Source organism: Calliopsis andreniformis, chromosome 2, assembly GCF_051401765.1.
Source record: "Calliopsis andreniformis isolate RMS-2024a chromosome 2, iyCalAndr_principal, whole genome shotgun sequence".
Taxonomy (NCBI): Eukaryota; Metazoa; Arthropoda; class Insecta; order Hymenoptera; family Andrenidae; genus Calliopsis; species Calliopsis andreniformis.
In genome coordinates, this window is record NC_135063.1 from 11,847,162 (window position 1) to 11,870,670 (window position 23,509).

Genomic DNA, 23,509 nt, shown 5'->3' on the forward strand with positions numbered 1-23,509 from the left:
TTGAATAGAAAGTGACATAACGAGTTGGGGAATTCGAACGCTGGAAAGTTGGTGATGATCGGCGCGATTGAGAGATGACGAGTTGGTAGAACAGCGTTATGCAATGTTTCTAGTGAGCGAGCTGCGTGGTATTCGTACTAAAATGTTTAGAAAATATCTGACGACTGTCTACTTATTTGACAATATTTCTGAAGCCCGAAATATACACCACAAGGTGATCCTACTTTACCTATTCATAATTTCATCTTTCCAACTTCACTAAACCCCCACACTAATAAATAAAAAATCGATATTTAATCCCTAAAATACAGTGCTTCATACAAACCAACCCAAACTTAATCAATAATTAAAAAATTCTCATTTAAAACCTCCACATCTTGAACCTCACCCACATACTTCACTTCTAACCCACATACTTCTCACATCTTTCCAATAACTAAATGCCCAGCTAACATCTAAAAGAGCTCACCGACCTAACAAATCAAAGACCAGTTACCACTCCATAAAACCTCTTACACTTCATAAACTCCCCACTACGTAGAGTCCACATACGCACAACTCGGTCAACATGACTCACCCCATATTCCACGCATAACGCTGTTCACGCCATAAGATCGCGGTAAAGGGTCGCCGAGGCGAGAACCGTTCCCGCAGCGAGATCGCGCGAGTCCTCGCGTATTTTTGGGTACCTGAGTCAGCGGCAGAGGTAGAGGAGCCTGTCGGACAGCCCACTTGGGCAAACAACGACCAACTGAACGTCGACCGCCTGCTACATTCGCTTTTCAATCGGATTCCATGGTGGCCTTCGCTAGTTCTCGTTGGTCTCAGGATGCGGGAGACCGCCACTCTGGCCCGCCATAGGTGGTCACTCTGGTCCGCGTGCCAGAGGATGGTACGTGTCGTAAACCAGACTCGCTTTCGGCGCGAGCCTCGTCGAGCTGAATTTCAAAAGTGGTCGGGGGCGATCGAAAAGGCGAAGGAATCTGGCCCTCGTCTGCGGACAACGGCGGGATATAATCCTCCGTCATCGGTCGTCTGATGTCCCCTCGTGGGGACGTAAAAACGGAACGAAGTGAAAGGAATGGTCGCGTCAGCGAACGTCGGGACGCGATAACAGTTTGAATATTCGGATGAGGCAAAACATGCAGAAATATTGGGCGATAATTGGACAAGTTTGAGTGACGATACGTTCAGGAAAAATTATGGCAAGATTATGATCCTTTTTTTGTAGTGAAGCCTGAAAGCTTTAGTTGGAGGTATTATGTCTGCATTTTAGATATGGTATACCTCTACTACTGTATTCCAAGGAGTATAAGGGTATATGTATCATATTAAAAATTGCAAAGTTTGATAACATACAGAGACTTGTTAGAATTTTTTTCAGAGATGACCTTTGCAGTAGCATATAGCTGAATCTTTTCCCTTTAATTTAAAAAAAAGATCAAGTCGCTGCGATTTTTTTTCGCAAAGTTACAGCACTTTAAAGTAACCCTTGTACTTACATGGGATATCGAGTAAAGCTAATACATGACATAAATGCAAGGGTTACTTCAAAGTGTTGTAACTTTGCGAAAAAAAATCGTAGCGACTTGATCTTTTTTATATATTAAAGGGAAAGGTTCAGGTTTTATGGTACTGGAAACCTCATCCTCGAAAAAAATTTTGGCAGGTTTGTGCATTCCGTCAAATTCGGCAGTTTTCAATATAACGAACTGCGAAATTTATTGTGATGCACAAACCTGTAAAATTTTTTTTCGGTGATAATGTTTCCAGTATCACATAGCTTGAACCTTTCCCTTCAATATATAAAAAAGATCAAGTCGCTATGATTTTTTTTCGCAAAGTTACAGCACTTCAAAGTATACCTTGCATTTCTGTTATATACCGCCACTATCCGATATCCTATGAAAATGCAAGGTTTACTTTAAAGTACTGTAAGTCTGCGAAAAAAAATCGTAGCGACTTGATCTTTTTTTTAAATTAAAGGGGAAGATTCCATCTATATGCTACTTTAAAGAGCATCCTCGAAAAAAATTTTAGCAAGTCTGTGCATTTTGTCAAAGTTTGGCATTTTTAGCATGATGAACATACCCTTACACTTAGGGCAATACAGTAGTAGGGGTGTGCCAAATTTAAAATTCAGACATAGTACCTTAAAGTACAGGTTTTAAAGTTTGCTTAAAAAAAAGATCATGATTCTACGATGATTTCTCACGGAGTTATCGTTACTCAAAGTTGTCTAATTTTTGCCCAAAGTTTTTCTACGCCGTAATTCTTTTAAACATTATATTAGGGAGCATTGTCACTTGGTTCTTAAATTACCTTGCTATATTCCTCATAAAGCCTGTACTTGCGAAGCATTCAATGCCTTAGAATCCTAGAATTCACATCTAAGTTTATGTCCACCTAAACCCATCGTTTTTCGTTCTCAAAATATTCGAGATTATCGAAACTGTTAACTTAAACTTGTACCTCCTTACAATATATCTACTTCATTTCACCTCTAATGACAAATAGACTGTAGCTCATTCGTGGCGTTATCATGTTCTCGGGGCATGTCGATGGAATCCGAGGAAAACCGACTGGTTTTGCATAATGACGGCTTCGAACGCATTCGAGGAAAATGTCTCTTGATTCCACGGCTCGCCACCACCCTCGAAAGCGAGGTCTCGTTGCGTGAATCGCGATGGAATTACGGAGCCAAGGTAACGAGAATTCGAGACGGATTTTCTCCTTCGCGAGGAATGCTTCGTTAGTGCTGTTGGGTGTTTCGAATTACTCGCGAAGGGATTGTTCAAACAGGGATGTATGGGGATGATTTTGTGGCTTGCGACAGGTGAATAAGATTTGGAGATGTTAACGTTATTAGGATATGTTAACCACTGTCACGTTCTTCTTGTTAATATTATCAAGCAACGAGAGGAGAGGTGTGGCGTGCCGTTGATAACTCTTGAAACTGGTGAGCCAACTTGGTATAGTGGGAACTTCAGACCATGCGTGAGGTTCGAGCACGAGTTGGGGACATAAAGTGTCGCAAATAGTTTGCCACTGGGTTTGGTTGTTTATTGTTAAGTTCTAGAACAGAGTGAATGTGTTTGTTGATTCATTCATTTTCAACTAGGAGCTGGTCTTCCTGGTTTACTGGCAGAGGGTTAATGAGTACCTTTGGGTACTTTCAGCGTATTGAGAGTATTTATACTGGTCATAGTTAAATGGTATTTCAGGACTGTTTTTAATCTTTAATTAGAGTCTCTCAGACCATCTCTAAATTTCTTTTACGCTTGAACGTTCCTCATAGACTAGAATTCAAGCCTAAAATTGAATAAAATTAATCATAGTGTTTAGCTATCGAGACATGGTCAACTATTCAGACATTTACCTTAACATCATTCCCAACAGTTCCAAATCCCCCAGTTACCGACTTCACACCCCCAAACGCCAACGAAACTCGAAACATCTCAGCTCGAAAACCACCTGGCTCAGTTCCCCCGCAATCAATTTCATTCTTCAACAGAATAGCTCCCAAGGAAGGCAAATACTCTCCCAGCCCTGGGAAGGGAATTTCATACGCGACTCGAGGGAGAGTCTCGTTTCCTCCTCGATGAACATCACGCGGAAAATAGAATCGGTATCACTCGTAGGGAAGTGTCGGCGACATTTACAAAGGCGATCGTTTCAAATCACGTCCCGCGTCGACGTCTCGAGGCCGTGGCACGCCGCGCGCGCGTTAGGGGAAAACACGCAAGTATCGACAGCCCAGCGAATTATTCATGAGCGAGATTTCTGCCCGAGATTATTCGACGACGTCCCAGTGACATCGCGCGATTGAGAATCCCTCCGCCACCCTGCGCGTCCCTCTGGCGCAGTTCTCGATCGTGGGGCACGATGAGGCGTCACCGCGGAGATAAATCACACCCGCGTGTCTGGCAATAGCGCGGAAACGTCGGAATAAAATACGCGATAACCTATGAAACAGATGCACATTGTTTGTTGGGCGCATGGGACGCGATCGCCGACGTCGATAGTCAGGATTCACGCCAATCCTCGTTTTCAAAAGGCTTCGTATGAATATCAAGAGAGTAACGAAGGCAAGGTGGTCGATATCGATATTGACAATCGTGGCGGGACTTTCGATTTTGACGCATCTGTGAAATTAAAATGTGTTAAGTGGAGAGAATTGCAAATGGTATGTAAAATTGTGGGAAATATTGAGAACGAAGTGGATGTAATATTTGGAGCGTGAATTGATGAATTTGGGAGTGCCAGTATATGGACATTCCCCAGTGGATTTATGACGTAGAGAGAAATAAAATAGAGGAAATAAATTTAGTGGCAATTGTACAGTGAATTCTTTTTAATAACCTTTGTTCGTTTTTAGGTAGGTATTTGAGGTATGTAACGAATTTTTCGCGTCATTTATTGGGAATATTTTATACAGGCATTTTATATATTTCGTACTTTTCTGCGTATTTAAATTTTCTACAGGAGCATAAACATTCACAGTTTATTTATTACACTCCAGTTGCTCGTTACCTACTTTGCCTGAAGCACTGATTTCAAAGTCAACAAGTTGATTCAGTTTAACGAAACCTGGTGTGAAATAAATTTCTCTGCTATCTAGAATCTAGCAGCTCGCATGAAAAATTTATTTCAGCGTGCTCGAGCCATAAGCAGAACCATCGAAACGATCGCGACGAAATGTTGAATGAAAACGACTGAATGCCGATCGTTCTTGAATTGTTCCCAGTACGTAGGCTCTCGCATAATATTTAGCATAACAAACGACGAATCGCGAGTAAACTCCCACGAAGTCTGCTTTTTTGCAAAATTCTGTCGCGTTAATGGCCCAAGTCATTAAGGAGGCTACGAAACGATTAAGTTTCTTTTCTTCTCTATTTCTTACTATGGCGCCAAGGTGGATGTGTGCGACTCACTAATTCGTCTGATGATTAATGTAGCCACAGTGATCGTGGAACGAAACGGCCCGCGGGATTCTGTCGCAACACCTTTTACCAGTGAACACACGTCGCAAGAATGTAGGCCTCGGTCAGGCCATCAGGATCAGGTCATTGGTGGCTTGAAAACAGGCTTCGAGGGATCGAAAAAGCGGAGAAGGTAAAAAATAGTCTCAGGATTTGCTAAAATAAGATTTTTAATCGAGACCTGTTCGAGTGGAACATGCATCTGGCGCCACTTAGGTGCCTTGCTTTGACTATGTTGGATCAAAGAGTGAAGCCCTGGAGAATATTCTGAATATATTCATAATATCGTAATATTACTATTAATTAAAAACGAGCAAAAAGAGATTCGATGAGATACACCTCGATCTGAAACTTATTTCGCAAACAGACTTAAAGGAGCGCTTCTGTAGTGTTGTGGTTTTTCTATGGGAAACCATAATTCATAGTTACAGTCGCCCTGACCCACGTATGAGTCGTAGAACTGTAAACGCGTAAAGATTTCTATAAATCAATAGTAAAACGGGGTTCTAAATACAATATATCTATAAATTCATTAACTCTAGCATGTTCCAAGTGAAAATTTACCACAGTATACCTTTTCATATTTCCGCGTTGATTACTTTAGCAGAGATAAATAAGCGATAACTATATAAGAAAGTTGACCTTTAGAGCGACGTATGCTATCTGCAGGCGAGCGTTGTTACATAATATATACAATAATCGCCTTTCGTAAATAGGTGATTAATATACTTCCTCGAAGCATATACATGTATAGGGTGTTCGACAACAGGTGTCAGGAAATTCAAGGAGTGATTCTACGCGTTATAAAATGAAAAAGTAAATGATAAAAACCTGTGTCCTTGTTTTAGAGTAATTAATTGTCGAGAAAATGTTTAAAATTTGTAATGAATTGTGTCTGATCTGGGACTTATTCTACTGATTTCCATGAGTCTGGCCTGAGATATATTCTACTGATTTCCCTGTGTTAGGTCTAGTTAGTGGATGCCAGCAGTAGAATAAGTCCCAAGTCAGACACAATACAGAGTTTTAGACGCGATTTTCTCATTCTTGATTTTCCTTTTATTTTTCCCTGTAGAATCACCCTTTAAAATTCCTGCCACCCTGTATAAACACATTTCCTTATAACAAAAGCTTTAACCTCCCTTACCACCCCTATGATTAACTCATAATTCTACATCATTCTCCATACATCATTGTGTACGGAGCCAATACCTTTACGAAGATAACAGCTCAATTATTTAGAAACTTCTTCATTAAAAAATCCCACTGCACTTGACAGGTGGGCTTAATGACAGCTTCGTGCACTTGTCGCGAGTGGACACACGCCTCTACACGTGCATCAGCGATGGTTGTCACGTGCAGAAGCATGCGCCAGGCGCGTTTGCAAGGAGGCACCGAGGAGCGTATAGAAAATGAAAGTTGAGATTCCACGGTGGCCCGTTTCGTAATCAGGGTCACGCTTCGAAAGGCATCGCAGCCATTTCCTTTGGCTCCCACTGTTTGAAGCCCTTCAAATCAGCAATATAGGATAAATAGAGACAAGCAACGAGACGAGTCGTAGCTCGATGCAACTAGAATTCACGAGAGGACGTATGTAATTTTTCACGATATTGGGGAACGATAAAAATGAACGAGGCGAGAGGTAGCTGTAGCTTTGTTCATCCGTTCAGTGGAATTTTATACATACGTACGTAATCTGGATTGTTGTTTGTTACTGGAGTCGCGTCACATCGAACGATTTTGCAGAGAGAAATTTTACCTAGTTTATTTAGCGTACTGGCAAATCGAATGATTTTAATATCGATCGTAGAATTTAACGTTGGCGCCGATTTAATGTCCGAACGTTTAGCAATCGAGCATGTTATTTTTAATTTGTCAAAGAGCCGACTGCTGATTTCCATTTTATTGCGTAATTCTGTTCAATCAGTAGCTGGACTTAATTAACGTTTTCGCTGGAGCAACTATGTCGTTGACACTTCATAATTGCGACAAAGTGTCTGAAAATTCATTGGAAATACAGTGGACTCACTTTTTGATGCTGACGTGTGCAGTTTGTTGTTTTACGTATTTGTGTAGCTGTTAGAGCGTTTCAGCTTCTCAAATAAATAAAACGAGATTGGTACTTTCTCTGATTTCTATTCATTTGTGGCTACGCCTTCAATTGCTGTGGATGCAGATAGTACAACAGAAAGTGAAATTTAAAAATTTTCAAATATTCAAATATTCAGATATTCAAATATTCAAATATTCAAATATCCAAATATTTTAATTTTTCATTTTGGACTGCACATCAAAAATCTTCCCCAAAATTCGAGTTTCCCCTAGAAAAATCCCGAATCAATTTACACATCTACTGTAACTACAAACTCTATCTCCCACACTCGATCTCACACAGAATTGATCCTTTCCCCCGAGCAAACTCAATCGATCAAAGACTCCAGGCTCCCAAGCATCGTCTCAACGTTCGCCAAGGGATTCGAAGCCCTTTTCCAAGATTTCACCTCGTGGAAACTTTTCTGGGGAGCAATCGTCTCTTGCAAAATGGCACGTCGCAGGCTCCCTTCTCGAGCGTGTTCGACAGCGAGTGATCCCCTCGCGAAGGATCCACGAGATCCCGGCTGCAATCTTGACAAGGACGAAGCGCAGCGATCTAAACTCCTCTTGGCCTGGGTCCCGTGCACGCTCGCCGCCTATTCAAGGTTGCCTAACTTGATCGGCCGTGGCGAGCGACACTGTGGAAATTTCAATCGACGCCGTTTAAATCTGGAACGAAAGTCGAGGGCCGACCAGTTTCTGGTAACCGCTCTAGGAACGAAATCGAGTGGGATAATTGCAGTGTGACAAGATCGCGCTCAGCTTCGCGCTGCGAGCCGATCGAACGCGTGCAACCACCAAAACAGCTGGCCGCAATCACGATCTGGTGTCGACGATTGGCCCCAGCGGAGGATTTTGGTGTGACATAACGCGGATACTCGAGAGGGACGAAAATGTCGATACCTGGATTTTGGAGCTTGAAATTTGTAGTTCAGAGGGGGATGGACGTGCACTCGACAGGACTGTCTATGTGAAAAATGTGACTTTTAGATTTTTATGGTGGCTGTTAGGGAGGATCTATGGATTGGTGGATTTTGTAGAGTAGCTATATGTAGGTATTTAAGAATTTGGTAGCGAATTTTTCTGAGAATATTGGTAGACTATAGTTTTGAGCTTTTTACGTGTCGATTTGTAAGTTCGATGTTTTTGAAGGTGTTAGCTGTTTGTATTTAGATGAAATTATTTTTCATGAGTTTCTGTATTCTACGTATGTTTTATGGTTAGTCCTTTTTTTAGTAATATAGTTTAGAAATGGGTTTCAGAAGTGATTACACTGGCTCCACGCTACACGACATTATGACGTGATGCGTTCTCGTAAATTGAGGTCAATCGATTCTTAATTAAAATTATTGACGTTCTATGTCAGGGAGCATATTCGATAGCCGATACGGAAATATCAATATTCAATTTAGTGATCGACTTATTAATATGGCAGCCAATGGCTCCTGTTATTGTCAATCGAATCTCACTGTAACTATTTACAATTGATGATTAATTAAAAAGAAAAAAATAAGGACTTTCATGATTTTTAACGATATTCGATGTTGAAAATATTGTCCTTAGAACTTTATTCTAGATTTGATTTAAAATCTAGAATCTGAGTCTTCAGGATTCAGGATCATGACCAACCCTCCAATATCTCTATAATTATAATCCGAGTAAAGTAATTTCTCCTCGTTAATTTAAATTAGAGAAGCTCCGATTAAGTGTGAGCGAGCTCACCCTTCGATAATATTGAAATCACCATCGAGCCAGAAACGTAATTGGAATCGATTTTCGATTTTCACCTCGAACAGAATCAATCGAGGAAGCAATTTTGCCCACGTCTTCGCCGATGGTTACTAATTTCATTCTCTGAGAGTTAGACTCTTCCTCTTTGCTTGGTTTCCAGTTCAAAACACAGCCGTCTGTTAAGTGGTTAACTGGAAGCATCTTTGGCACGAAAGGAATTCGAAAGTGTAGCAATATTGCGCGAAACGGCGCGGAGTAGATTCAAACAATAGGTCAAAGTTCAGGTCCAAATCGTGTTGCTACATAGTGATTGTACACGTTAATTATCCTGCACTGAAAAAGGGAAACATGCAACAAACTACTAGCCATCGACGTTCTGAAGTATCGAAGTATGAGTTATGAGCATCTTTCGCAGAAAGAAACACTCTGCGCATCCGAGATTGCAACAGCATAAAATGTCAGTGTCGTTCTTTTCGATCATAAACTCTTCATTATCTGTAATCGCTCGGTAGTCATCAGGCGATGGTTAATGAAAGATTTTATGGATGATGGTTGCTGGAATAAACCTCTGAGAACAGAGTTAAAGAACAGTACAAGTCCATAAACTTCGAGATATTTCATCCCAATATGTAGTTCTGTACATTTTAAGTATCTGGACCTTAGAGTCAGAATGTACTAAGTTCACTTGGTTTTGTGTAACTCAATATACTTTAGCTCTGAGGTCTAAATATAGCTTCGACATTATTTGAAAATGGCTAATTTTGGACTTTCACAGTACTTCGAGTCACTCTTTCAATTTTTCTTTCTTCCAAGATTGAAGAACCACTCCAAAAATCATTCGAAAAACAGTCTTTACTCTGTTAACTTGTTCCCTAAGACTTTTTCGTAATTTGTATGCCCAGCACAGCAGAACAACGAAAAGGACTTATGAGACAACTTTGTTCTAACTATTCTCCTGACAAACAGGCAATCTAAGTTTGTTTCTAAAACATAAAATCGTGTCTCTGTACGTACAAATTTCTAGATCTAAAGCGACGTGGAATATTGCAGAGACAGTGTCACAGCAGGGGCGGTTTCATAAAAATCAGCGAGTGGCATGGTCCACCAGCTATCGAACACGGTCACTAGTCACGATGCAGCTTTCTCCAGAGGGGACCGTCCTTGGCAAAGCAAACTGGGTACACTTCACGATACATTTCTCCCGATTTAACATACAGGCTGCCTGTAGCCACTCAGTTACGATAAAACCTGATGTCTTACGTAAATATCTGTTGTGACTTGTAATGGCTGCTTTCACGATCGATCGGAAATTCCGATAGCAAGCGCGAAAACCACCGCGGGATTTCGGAGGCTTGACCGAAGCAATCTCGGACACGGCGAGCCAATTAAATGACGCATAATTAATTGGACGGAATGTGAAACGAGACACGACATGACCCTTGCTTGTACTCGTCGTTAGGGAAATTAAATTCACATTTTCTGTTGTAGATTTAGAGATTGCTGGGTTTAGATTCCTCTTAGAAATTAATTACTTTGGTTTTTATGTCAGGAGAGAAGGAAACTCATTTCAAGAATTTATAGTCAGTCGCAGATATTTAAGTACATATTTATGAGTTTGCAGTATTTCTAAAGCTATATTAATGTCTCCTGTGATCTTTTACTTCACATATTCCTATATATTGCTTTAAAATTAGTTTAAGTTTCTAACTTAACTTTACTATTGTAAGATATTGTATTAATCTTCTTATTTCTCTTAATGTTTCGAACTTAAATCGTACAATATTTTAAATTTTGCTACTAAATTATACTACCAAATTAGTGATAAATTCAATTTTCTAAATTTGTTGACTTAGACCACTTTCTGATCTTACACGTCTGGAATCGACCATATCGATCCAAATGCTTCATGGATCACAGATGCGTAGTTATTAGGTCTACCGGAAGTGAGTGTCGCAGAAGGCCATCGGTTAATTAAAGGGCAGACTGGAGGCAGTCGGGCGGAGACTCCATTCTGGCGAGCATAATTCTCGTCTTTCCAGCAGTGACTCGCGCGAGAAAGCGCGCTGATCCTCGAGCGGAGGAGGATCGATCGTGCAGTCGGAAACGATCGCGTAATAATGGCTCGTTTTGTCCGCAGGTGCTTATCAACGTCGCGCAGATCCGCCGGTTCCAAGTCCTCTGAAAGCACTCACGGCACATTGCCTCGACAAGTGTACGATAACTCGCTCGAGATCACAATGGATCTCTTCTTCGCCGGCGACGAGGCACCTCTTCCATCGACTTCTTTCTCTCTCTGCTTCCGATCGTTTTCCTTGGTCTTGAGGCGAGCAAGATTTCCATGGCTCCTTGTTTTTCCCGAGACAAGTTGGTTGACTGACCGTCACGCGCTTCAGAGGTGAAAGCGGATGCTTTTTGCACTTTTGAAGGAAGACGAGGCCGCTTGGTCGTTTTTGGGATTGTGACATTTCTCCTTCCGAGGTGGTGGAAGGATAAATGTGAAGGTTGCGTTGTCAAGGCTGCCTTTTTCTTTCGCAATTGTTTTTAGCAGGTGCATAGTGCACGAGCGACTTGGATTATATAGCAGTGCTTTTTATATTTACAAATTTGTGAAATTTCAAATATTCAAATATTCAAAAATTTTTAAATTTTAAAATCCAAAAATTCAAAAACTGAAATATTTCAAATATTCAAATATTTGAAAGTTCGAAACCTTAAGGTTTAAAAATTTAATATTTCGAGTCTTTCGAACTTTTGAGCGCCTCAACTTTTATGTATTAAAGATTCCAAACTGATGGATATTCAGCTTCTCCAATTTTCACATTTCTAAGCCATAAAACTTTTAAGTATTAAAATATTAAACTTTCCTAACTTTAAAAAGCAGATAACTTAAATTGCCCCAAATATTCGAATTTTTAACAAAAATGAATGAGACATGGAGTTACTTACACACCACCCTAATATTAGCAGTGGTGCTTACAAATGCAGTAAATGTTTAGTTGTGGAATACTCGAAGAGAACGAAGAACAGAAGTTAGAGTATGCTCAGGGGTATTTTCGCGTCTCGCGGAGAATATTCGAAGAAGCCACGTTATTTGAAACAAACGCGAAGCACGTCGCGCAACCAAATTTCCACAGTTCGGTTGCAGCCCTAAGGGAAAACGCGAAAGTAACCAGACTGCGTAAGAAAAAGCTCGAAGTTGTACACTTCGGAAATATGAAAACATTTCACAGCGAGTACGAAAGCTAAAGAGGAAACAGTGGAACGAACGAAGATAACTTTTTCCGCGGGGAGAAAGATTTAGTTCTTAACTAAAATGGGAAATAATTTAAAAGCAATGCATTTAAAGCATTTGTGCCTTGCTTTCTCGCATTTTACGGAACATTTCAGAAGGTTTCCCCTCTTTTACCAAAGTTTCCTGTTTGACCAACACTCGAAGCTTTGACCTGGGACTTTGCATAATCATCGTTCAGTTTTTAAAAGACGCGAGATTTTAGGAACACCGAAGAAGTTTCAAGAAAGGTAATCTCAGTTTTTCTTAAATTTAATCTCTGCTCTCGACGGAATTCCCGCTAAATGAACTGAGCAGTTTTTCTTCTTACCCTGAAAAAACTTTCAAAAACTAAGTACACAACCTGAAGAGAAGCTAATTTATAGAAGACGTTTATGATTGGACTTAAAAAAAAAAGAAAGAAATAACAAGAAAATTTCACGATACTATACTACTCGTATTTATCCCAAATAAACCCAAGAGAACAACTATTACACCGTGTACCTAATTTTGTATATTTGCATGTACGTTTGCAGAGGAGAAGTGATTATTTCCAGTTTACTCAATAGCTTGTCTACAGAGGGAGGAAAGCTTTCAACTACTTAATTTGAAGCGTAGGGGACCCTTCCTGCAGCGCTTCGTTATCTTTCCAGCATTTGTTAATTGGCTCGCAGCGTAATGCTCTCGGTAGTTAGCCGACTGGTGTGGAGTAGCCTATCGAGCGTAGAGTGTTGGCGAAGGTTAAGGAGGGCTGTCCCGGTTAGGGAATGCTAATGCAACTTCTACAGACCAGTCCGCAACACGGGCTGATGTGTTCCAGGTCGGATTATCGCGCGAAAGCGTGCACGAGAGTGCTCCTTCGTCGCGGCTGCGACGCCTCCCGACAAAGACTGCATAACAGTCGAATTATGTTACTCTAGTGGAGGTACACAGGCTCGTTCGCGCAAGAACCGTAATTAAGAGTAGATCTGGCTCTCGTGTTCTCCGTTTTGCCGTCTGCAGTCTCTACAGGCGGCGTTAACTGCGACGAGTCTGAGCGCTCTCGCTGCAAATCGCGACGCTGGAACTGCCGATGGAGGAAACTCAGGGTGCCTCTAGGAAAATCACTGAACAGTCCCTAAATTCGGTGTTTTCTGGTATCTGTCTGCTGTTTCTTTTCTGGTAGTTTCTGTTTGTTAGTCGGTGACTTTTGTTACTGATTTTTTGGTGCTAGTAGAAGACTGACTATGTTCGTAGATGGAGTAATAATAGGTATGATAAGTTTGAAGATTTCTTGTCATCGATTTTTGAGATTTCTATAGTCTGGAATTCTTGGATTTCAAACTTTTCAATTTTTGGATTTTTAAGGTTTCGAACTTTCAAATATTTGAATTCTTCTATTTTATTTGAGGTTTAAACATTCAATTGTTTTAGCTTTTGGCGTCTAAACGTGTGAAATATTCAAAAATTCAAACATTGAGATACTAAAATACTGAAATATTGAAATATTGAAATACTGAAATACTGAAATATTGAAATACTGAAATACTCAAATATTGAAACATTGATATACTGAAATATTGAAGTATTGAAGTGTTCAAACAATCAAATATTCAAATACTCAAATACGCAAGCATTTAAATATTCAAACTATACTCAAATTTCAACCCCTCAAAATTTCCAAATTCCCAAATTTAAAAATTACAAAATATTAAAACTCTTACAGATACGAATTTTCAAGCTCTTAACACCTATAACATATCAACTTTTCCCAGCCTTCTAATATCTACCCTAATCTCAATAAAACGCCTTAAATCCCCCTTCGCGCCCTCTATTTAAAAACCTCCTACCGAAACAAGAAACTGTAGACCCCTCGACACAGTACAATAACGTGTCACATCCACAGCACGATGCTCACGTTCCTCCGTGACATTAAGTTCTGAATAATACGAAGTGTTGTAATTTTAATAAGGGACCTTCCGCGCGCCGCGTTAATTCCGCGGGCCTTTTGTTCTAACGCGCGCTAATTTCGACGGGGAAAACCGTGTAACCCTAATTAAACCGGCACCGCTTAAATTTGCGCGATTGCGGCCAGAAGCTGCACACATTCAGCCGTCTCGCGTTATACACTTGTAACACAATGCATCGTCGTCGACGGTGAACGGCGTCCTGGGTTTAATTAGCGTTTATAAGTAACAGGAAGGGGACTTCAATTCCGCGAAATCGTCTAAACTGATTAAAAGTTAGGACTTGGTTCGAAAGCGTAGGGGTTGCCTCAGACCTTTGGGACTCGCCGTCAGCCAGCAATGAGTAATCGAATCATTATCCTCCTTCTCGACGGGCAGACTTAGTCGCAGATGTAATTTAAGTTTCGTAATAATCGAGTCGCTCGACCTCGAACGTGATATTGTGTATTTTCATTCGTTGATCACTCTCGCGGTGTCCGACTATGCGACAAGTTGGCCTGGCTCGAATAATAATCGTTCACGTTTAAGTCGATCAACTATCGAAGATCAGTGAACCTGGCAAAGGTTTGTAAATGGATTTGAGTTTGTTAGCTGAAGGATGGGAGAAGATTTGATGGAGAAATGGGGATTTGGGGAGATTTGTTAATATGAAGATTTTGTAAGGGTATGTAGAAGATTATGGTTTAGTCCTGAGACATTTAACGCAAGTTTGAGATTAACGCAAGTTTCCAAGTAATTTAAGTAGAAGGTACAGACCAAGAGAAAGAGAAACTCGTGTTTGTCAAGAGCATGTTTGCTCTCAAGTCTCTTAGCACGTAATATTGAAGTAGAAATCTCGAGTTTGGTGTTCTTATTCGCGAAGTTCCTGACGAGAGCATGTAATGTTCTTGTACGTGCAACATGGAGACCAAGTCGTCTAGTTACACGTTAGTAGGTATTGAAATTTTATCGTCCATCTATCAGGAAGAGGTAGATAAAACGTTCTGGTTATTGATTAGAGACACAAAACAGAGCCTTATAAGTTCCTCTTTTTAATTCCCCAATGATTTATTCCGTACGAATGTTGTTCTACTATTTATACTCCCATGTAAACAGGTACTTGATACTCGGCGTTCCCTAAAGGAAACATCGACCTAGTGATTGGTTACTTGTTACGAGACGTCTATCGAATGAAACTCTGGGCAAACATTTGCTTGGTTGGTAGTCAAACGTTTAATGCAAACGGCGAAAATTAATGCAAGATGTGTCTTGCCAGCTAATCCCTATGAATCAACCAAAGTGAAACTCAAACAAGTTTCAAATTTATAGATTTATTTATATTGCTATACTAGATTATTATCGATAATTATGCCTATTATATATTACAATTTCTACTTCGACACATTTAAGCGTCTATCATTTTCCAAAAGCTCTGCGATGAAACATCGAATTGTCTCATGAAAGAAACAATGGAGCACGATAGCTAATCAGAGGAAGAGCATGGATCAGGGCGTATTAGCCGCACAGTTGGACAACTATTAATTTCTGTCAAGTGTCGAGGAAACGGCGAAACGGTACGATAGGCCAGGCAGCTGACAGCCAATGGACAGATATCAGGGCTATTCGCAATTTCATCACTATTTTAAGCGATTAGACCGCTTTTGGCGTGTGCACGCTGCATGTATACGATTAAATGTGATACAACCGAACCGCGAAATTGCACCACAGTCTCGTAAACGGATGTTGCACTCGGAGTGAAATACCTTCTCACGGGCGTTATTAGCTTAGAAGGTTTTAAACAATATTCTGAACAGTCAGGGGTCTTGAATCCTCTGTTCCTTCGATTAGAAATCTGAGTTCGTATAAAGCTTATTTTTTAAATAATGATATTATTTTAATAATAATTTTCATTCGTAATTTTGGTTCTTCATTACTGTTTCGGTGAATGAATTTTGTTAATATTACGTTGCTGATATTCACCGAATTGTCACGTTGCATTAATTGCACGGCCAGAGCGGGGCAGAGGGATTTCACGGAAATTACGCATTTATGAAATGACAGTTTACTCTAACACTTTGCGAAAGTTAATATTTTGTCTAATGAGCCGCGAAATTAATCTACGAAACATATTTAGCGCGAGCTAGGGAGTGAACTTGTTAGCTGTTGCTGAGATCTCATCTCGAGTGGAGTAGTTTCATTTTCAACTTTTGTTATTGTAGAGACGGGGCTGCGAAACGTATTGAATTTTCTTTTTTCTGAGGGAGATTAATTAGCCTCTCTGTATAAATTCCTTTTTCTCGTTCCTCTGTTATACTAGAATATTATTTACTATAATTTTAGAAAGTTCTCTTATATCAATTATTTATTGTCTCAAATTTTGACTATCAATTTTGTTGCTTGTTCGAGAGTTTTCAGAATTTTGATTCTTTAAAATTGTAGTACTAGAAGTCGCATATTTTTTCTGTAGCTTTATGTATGTTTTAACGTCTTTCTATCTCGTGCTTCGAAATAGATTTAGCTAGCGTAAGTTATCGATATTTACCAATAGCGCTTATCACGTTTTCCTCCTTCGATATAAAGTATTGTCGTGGTAGAAGTAAACAAACTGCAGTTTGCGAGGTACCAAGGTGTACATATTCTGCAGTCGTGTTCTAGACACGCAAAACGTCTGTGCATTCATGTTTCTTCTGCACATTTCTCCCTAACTTTTCCTCGCCCGAATCTGTGCAAACACACCTGCATATCTGTTAATTTCCAAGCCGCCCCAGGCCAAAGAAAACTTCTGAGCGATGCAGAACGAAATACTGCAAATACGTTTGACACACTTTCTTCGGAAGGGGTGTTTGCACAATTTGAAAAGAGAAATAGGGGATCGCCAAAATTCACGTCCTCTCTTTTCGATAAACTTGTTCTACGCGTGTTAAACGAAATTTGTACCTACCTGGGTTGTCAGTGAATAAATATTACAAATCTAGATACCCACTAATAAATCATAAACATTCGATTAAAATGAATACTGTAACCCAGTCAAAGCAACTAAGGATTAATACATCGTGCAGTTCCAACAAATTCATAGCCACCACGTCATTAATACTTAACACGTCCATTTATTCTCGATGTATCAATAGTTTCGAGCACAATCAAACAATTTGCAGCGGGATCGTAGGCAATAAAGTCAGAAGAAGGGTCACAGGGCGATAGTTTACGAGAAAACACTCCGCAAACATTTAATTGGACGAATGTTGAATGGAGATTGGCGGGAAGGCCAGGGGGTACGAAGAAGGAGGGACACGAGCGTCGAGCAACAAATAAAACTTATCAACAAGTCGACTCTCCCACTGTCGTTGCATCTGGACGCAATCGACGGTACACGAGGATTTGATTGGATAGGTCGGTCGATTGCATATTGCATCGGACGAATATCGAAATCCCTGGCGCTCAATTAAAACCACGACGAGGTCTGGTTGGAATATCGGATTCACAGAGTTTAAATCGTCCATCGGGAAGAAGGGAAGAGAGAGAAAGGGGGCGAACGAGCGACGGCGAAAAAGCAGCGCAGTTTCATTGACGAAAGAAAAAGGAACTCAACGGGGATCACGTCTGCGTGCTTGTCCATCTGATTTTCGATCGTTCATTCCTCCTCGCGATTCGAACTCGGCTTTTTTAAGGTAGATATTATTCTGCCTTTTCACTTGCTATTACCATCACAGAGCTGTTTTCTCATTTTCGAATGTTATTTTGTTTAGTGGTGCGCGAAGTGAACGTTCTTCTTTAAAATATATTTTACAGAGGTATGTGGAATTTTTGGGAGGAAGAGTAGTGGAATTTTACTTTCGTTAAAAAATACTACATTTTACTGTTAATGTTTTAAAGAACTAGATAGGTGTACTTAAAGTGTTTGGAAACTGTCTGACTTGTAGACTTATTCTACTGATGCCGCGTTGCTGCGTCCCACAAGTTTGAAGTACGAGGTAGAATAAGTTCTCAAGTCAGACACATTTCAGGCGCACTTTCGACACTCAATAACTCGGAAAAGAGTCCTCAAACTGACTACTACAATTCTTTGATTTTCGTTTTGCTTTGGACACTGTTTTTGGACACTGTCAAAAAATACAGTACTGCAAATAAAATCAGCACATAAAAACACAATTTCAACAAGTCAAACAAGATATAAACACTCACAGAATCTCTTCATAAAAGCCTAAGAAGACAATACATAATCCGACTCAACAAAAATAAGAAATCAAAAACCAGAATTGAGACATCGATCCAAAAACATCAACCACAAGAAACCTAAGAAACCCTGCAAGATTCCAGAAACCGAAACAAATGATCCAGTCCAACACAAAACAACCTTCCTTTCCACAAAGGAAAGCACAAAGCGTCCTTAACTTTCCAGCAACTTCCACAGCAAACACAAAGCCCCTCGTCGTTGCGTCAATAGACAGAAACGACCGTGAATTAATTAAGAAGCAAACAGCGCGGGCCAACGTCCCCCAGCGTTCCTCCTCGATCTTCAATAATCGAATAAGACTCGACTGAACGCCTTTCTCTCTTCTGATCGTTCACTCGCCTTCCCCTCTGCACCGATCCTCCACAAAGGGTTGGCCAAGGGGTGGGGTCGCGCGAGGTCGGGGGCGGCTCGATTATGGGCTGGGATCGAAACAGGCGCGGCGCAAATCCGTCTTGTTCGACGGAGAAACGCACAGGAAGCCGTGAACGAGGCATTTGTGCCGGGCGAACGCATTCCTGCGTCGAAACGACATGCAGGACGCGAAGCGTGTAGGCAATACGCCGCGGCTGGTCTGCCTGCCGCTCAGTGTCGAACGATTCAACACGGAACGGTTCAGTCCACGGAACAGAAGCTGAAGCATCGTGACGTCAATGCACGCTCCTCTACACCCTTGTTATCGCGTTACACCCCGGCAGGTGGTTCATTTTCATCCTGGTCGCCGATGTTCTCGCCTCCTACGAAGCAGACACCATTATAGTGGGAGGAGGGCGGCAAGGTTAAGTCCAGCGGGGTGGTTTGGAACAAACATGGTGCTGGAGGATCACTGGGAAGCTGTCGAGGGATGGGTCTGCTTTTGATGGGATTCTGGAGGGAGTGGGGGATTTGAAAGGGGTGGAAATTTGTGGGGTCTTATGATCAACTAAATTGGGAGTTTTTGGTGTTTAGATATTCGACTTGTACCTCAAGATATCGCAAGTATATCTGAGTTAAAAGAGAGTATAGTAGAAAAGCATCATTTCAGAAGTTGTATATCAATTAAATATCAAGAGAGAAACAATGAAGTAAATTGAAACATGAAAGTGTCTATTGAGGAATAACATCAGAGAAGGTGAACTTTCTTCATCAATCTTCCGCTAAGCCATCTCTCAAGTTCTAGTTAGGTAGACTCAAGAATCCTATACATCTCCCATCCCTTGTACTCAAGATGCTGAAGTAGCGTATCCACCGATATTCACTGATCAAACTTTTAAACTCATTTCACATCATTTACTCGATGACTAGAGCAAGCTTTCAACACCTGTCGTACTTAGATCCGCAATAAAGCGGTGGCTAAAAGTGTTTTCAACTCCCAACGCTCAAACGAACAGCATTAACCCTCCACAGTGGTTCTACGACCTCATTATACCTTCTCTATTTCAGTACAGGCAATAAAACGCAACCGAAAACGTTCGAACGTAAAAAGAATCCGACGATTTGCTCGCGCGATATTGTTACCATCATAAGTTTTCCTGAGCCACGTTGCACGACCGCAATAATTTCGGCTCGTTTCTGCGGAAACGGTCGTCAGCGCAGCAGCGGTGGCACAGTGTTTGGTCGTTCGTAATGGGCCCGAACGAATATTGCGAAATTAATGTTCCGATATCCCCGCTGTTCGATCGGCAACGCGCGTTATCTTCGATTGTCCGATTACCCCTGGTTTTATTCGATTATACTCCCGCGGTTACAGGGCGAGTCGACCGATAATCCATCTGTCTTGCATTTTACGTGTAATAACAAGCGTAGCCAGCTAAATAACGAGCAAATCGAATTAATCGAAATCGCAGACAAGTAATTACTGTGCTGTACAGAACGAAGCATTCGGGAGCGTTGCGCGCGTTCAAGGCTAACATGGATCGGGAAGGACAGTTGACGTTCACGGATGTCAGAACGAGACGTTCAGTTCAAGCGTCGTGAAAGCAAGATATGCGATAGGCTCAGGTTGGCCATTGCCAGAGGGCAATCCAGTTAGCCCGGAAGTGGAAATTGCGCAAAAGAAAAGGCCACGCTCAAGGATTTACCGGCAAAGAGATCGAATCTGGTCCTGCTCCTCTCACTGTCCTCGAAGCCTTCAAGGTCGTCCTCGTAATCATCGTAATCCTCCACACGTTCTCGCCTGTCTTTCTCGCTCGCGTTCCTGGGCAACGCATTGCTGGTCGTCCTCTGCGTGGCCTGTCTCACTCTGGCCTGGTTATTGCTACTGAAGAGGACGGCTGGAGGCGGCGGCGTGGACAACTGAGAGCCTTGAAGACGCCTCTGAAGGTATCTGGCCAAGATCGCCTGAACCGCGTCTGTCTCGGCGCCGCCTGCAAGACAGAAATTAGACGCTCTTGTAATCAGGCCAAATATTTGTTTCTTTTTTTTTGTTTGTGGAGATTACAGTGTCTCTCCCTTTCTCTCCCTCTCTCGCATGCTCTCTTTCTCCCTCACCCTCTCTCTTCATTCTTAGATCTCCTTGTGTATCTAGCACTCGTCGTTTCACTCTTACATTCTTATGCATGAATTTTTTCGTACGCCTCGACAAGTACTCCGAAGAGGCCCTCCCTTCGAGCGAGCAACACGTTCGCCCCTCTTCAGAGCCTTTTAGTGTCCTCTCGTTTCCCTGAATTCCTGTGAATTCTCGCGGATTCTGGGGACGATCCCAAGCGATGAGTAGATGGTAATGGTCTTCTGAAGAGATAATTAGAAATTGGCGTAAACTGCAGATTATTCAGTTGTTGCTTTCGATAGGAACCAGAGATGCCACAATCTGGGAACTTCAGTAAATTATTGTTTATTAGCATTTTTGCTGCTTTGAGACCAGTGGTCCTTCGAGTGATATCAGCTCATCATGTGCAAGATTCTCTGTAAAGATTGATCGATACAAAGATCACTCACAGGCAAAGTACCAAAAGAGTGTCGTCACCTGGAGAACACTTCTTTATTCACTCTCTCTTCCCAGTTGCCATTTACCCTCTTTTTCATAGAATCTTCGGAGTAGTCATGTCTCGTTGAAGATGAAAATATCCAAGTTGAATTCGACCTCCTGTTGCCCTGGACCTTTGTGGATTTTATCGATTCCTCGTAAGTCTTCATGATCACGCGGAGAATATTTTATTTAGGGAGGATTAGGGACAGATTACTACTAGAGATCATTAATAATTATTATTTAGAAAGGATTAGGCACACATTATTAATAATTATTATTTAGGAAGGATTAGGGACAAATTACTAGTAGAGATTATTAGTAATTATTCTATAGATTATGTAGAGGATTAGGGACAGCTGAATATCGCACTATGAAGTGACTCATATGCTGCTCCAAGATAAGCAGGATCCTTCCAAGTGAGCTGGAGCTGTTAGAGAAACCGTGATTTGTGGTTGAAGACGGTGGACGTTGTCGTTCGCGCTGGTACGTCGAGTGTAACTGCGTTTCACTCGTAACAGCCAAATGATATGCGACGCAGGTCCTCGACCTGGCAGGACACTTCATTAGAGAGTCCTGGCTGCGCGGGCATGCGTTTGACGTTGAAGAGCGTCCTCCAGTCGTCAACGTCACGTATGTGTGATGCGTGCAGGTTAAAGGATGTACCTGGTACTCGATGTCGCTTTGAACCGGAGCGATACAAAAGCGGCACTAGCGCGTTCGCTGTGGAATAATTCGCTACAAATGGTCGGTGTCGGAATAAAAATGAAGTGCGGAGATCGTGGGGGAGGCTGTTGACTGAGCAATTTGTGGGGATGTTTCTATTGTCTTTATCTCTCTGTTTCCAAGTCCTCAAACTTTTGAATATTCAACTTTTCAAATATTGAATTTTCCAATATTGGAACACTTAAATTTTCAAACTTTTAAATATTCAAAATTTCAAACTGTTTAATATTCCATCCCTTGGATTTTCATGGTTTTAAATATTGAAAATATTGAATGTATGCACCTTCGAGTTTTCAGATATTCCAACACTCAAATTTTTGAATATTCTGACCTTTAAATATTCAAATTTTTTAACTTTCTCTGGTTACGAGCCCATAAATTATTTTAATTTTAATATTTCTTTCCTAATAATATAATAAATTAAGCCAGAATTCAATTTTCTCTCTCGAAGTTTTCCTTTCACTAATTTTCCTTTTCTTCTATGTATTCATATACATTTCGTTCACCGAATCTAATCCATTTTATACTTTCCATCAGATCCAACACGAAATTGCACGTTTCGCTGGGAACAACAGGTCACAGCGGCTGTGCATCGCAGCGCGACAGATTTAATTTGCATCCATTTGAATATTTATTTTCGTATACGTCCACCGACAAAAAATCATAGCACTACGGGGAGGAATTAATTGCAGCTAACCAATGGTCAAACATTCAAAATTACAAGCACCATTTGTTTGACTTTTACATTCCCCTTATTCTTTCCTTTCATTCTCCTCCATCCCATCCTGGTTTTAACAATCTGCCAAAATCTTGCAGTTTCGATGGCAGAAATAATTAAAATTTTAAAGTTGAATCCTTGAAGTCTCAGCGTTCGTCTCTTCATTAAGTCGACCGACTTTTTTATGCCTCCTACTATTATAATATTACTGTATAATGTTAACTAAAACACGCGCGAATCAACGTCACTTTCGATGACATTCCGACCAGTTGATAACCTAAATCGCTCAGTGCCAGAAGGAGATGACACAAGAAAGCCATTTGGTTGGAGATTAAATTATCGTTCAGTGATGGAATGAGCTGCTAGAGATCTGTTCACGTTGCCATGAAAAATTCTCGTGAGAGCCTCCCCTTCACGTTTGCGCTATGCAAACGACAGTATTCCCAAGAGAGGCGGACTTAATTCCATTCTTAATCTGCTGCTGTCTCATTTCGGTTTTGGCATGGAATATTTTTCTAATTTCATCGAACGTTCCATGGCTATTGTCGATCGAAGAACCAGCCACGTCCGAAAAATCCGCCAAGAACGGTCCAGAGTCTGTGCTGCTCCCGCGGGATCTCGAACCCGAAGGAAATCAACTTTTGGCGAGGTCCACAGCTGAGAACGAGTATAATTACGCCGATTTCGTCCCAACTGCACGCGTGGCTACCTCGTAATTGAATTTAATTGATTGTATCTCTTCAATTTTCCGCTTCTTTCTATTCTTGCCCTCCTGCTTCCACCCTGAATCTCGTTATTTTCACTGCCGTGGCAAAACTAATGAAATTGTGTCCAGCGGAACTTTGATTCGTTTATATCGGTATTGAAGGCAATTGCCTTGGAGGTTTTAT

At 41.1% G+C, this 23,509-nt stretch overlaps 1 protein-coding gene across 1 annotated transcript in view; it reads right to left on the bottom strand.

Moving 5' to 3' along the window:
• LOC143186443 (uncharacterized) overlaps positions 1-23,509 on the bottom strand; it is a 73,605-nt gene that overhangs the window by 26,926 nt on the left and 23,170 nt on the right. Inside the window, exon 2 of the mRNA XM_076390121.1 lies at positions 20,292-20,576. Within this exon, the coding sequence (XP_076246236.1) occupies positions 20,292-20,576 (285 nt within the window). The remainder of the gene's footprint in view (positions 1-20,291; positions 20,577-23,509) is intronic.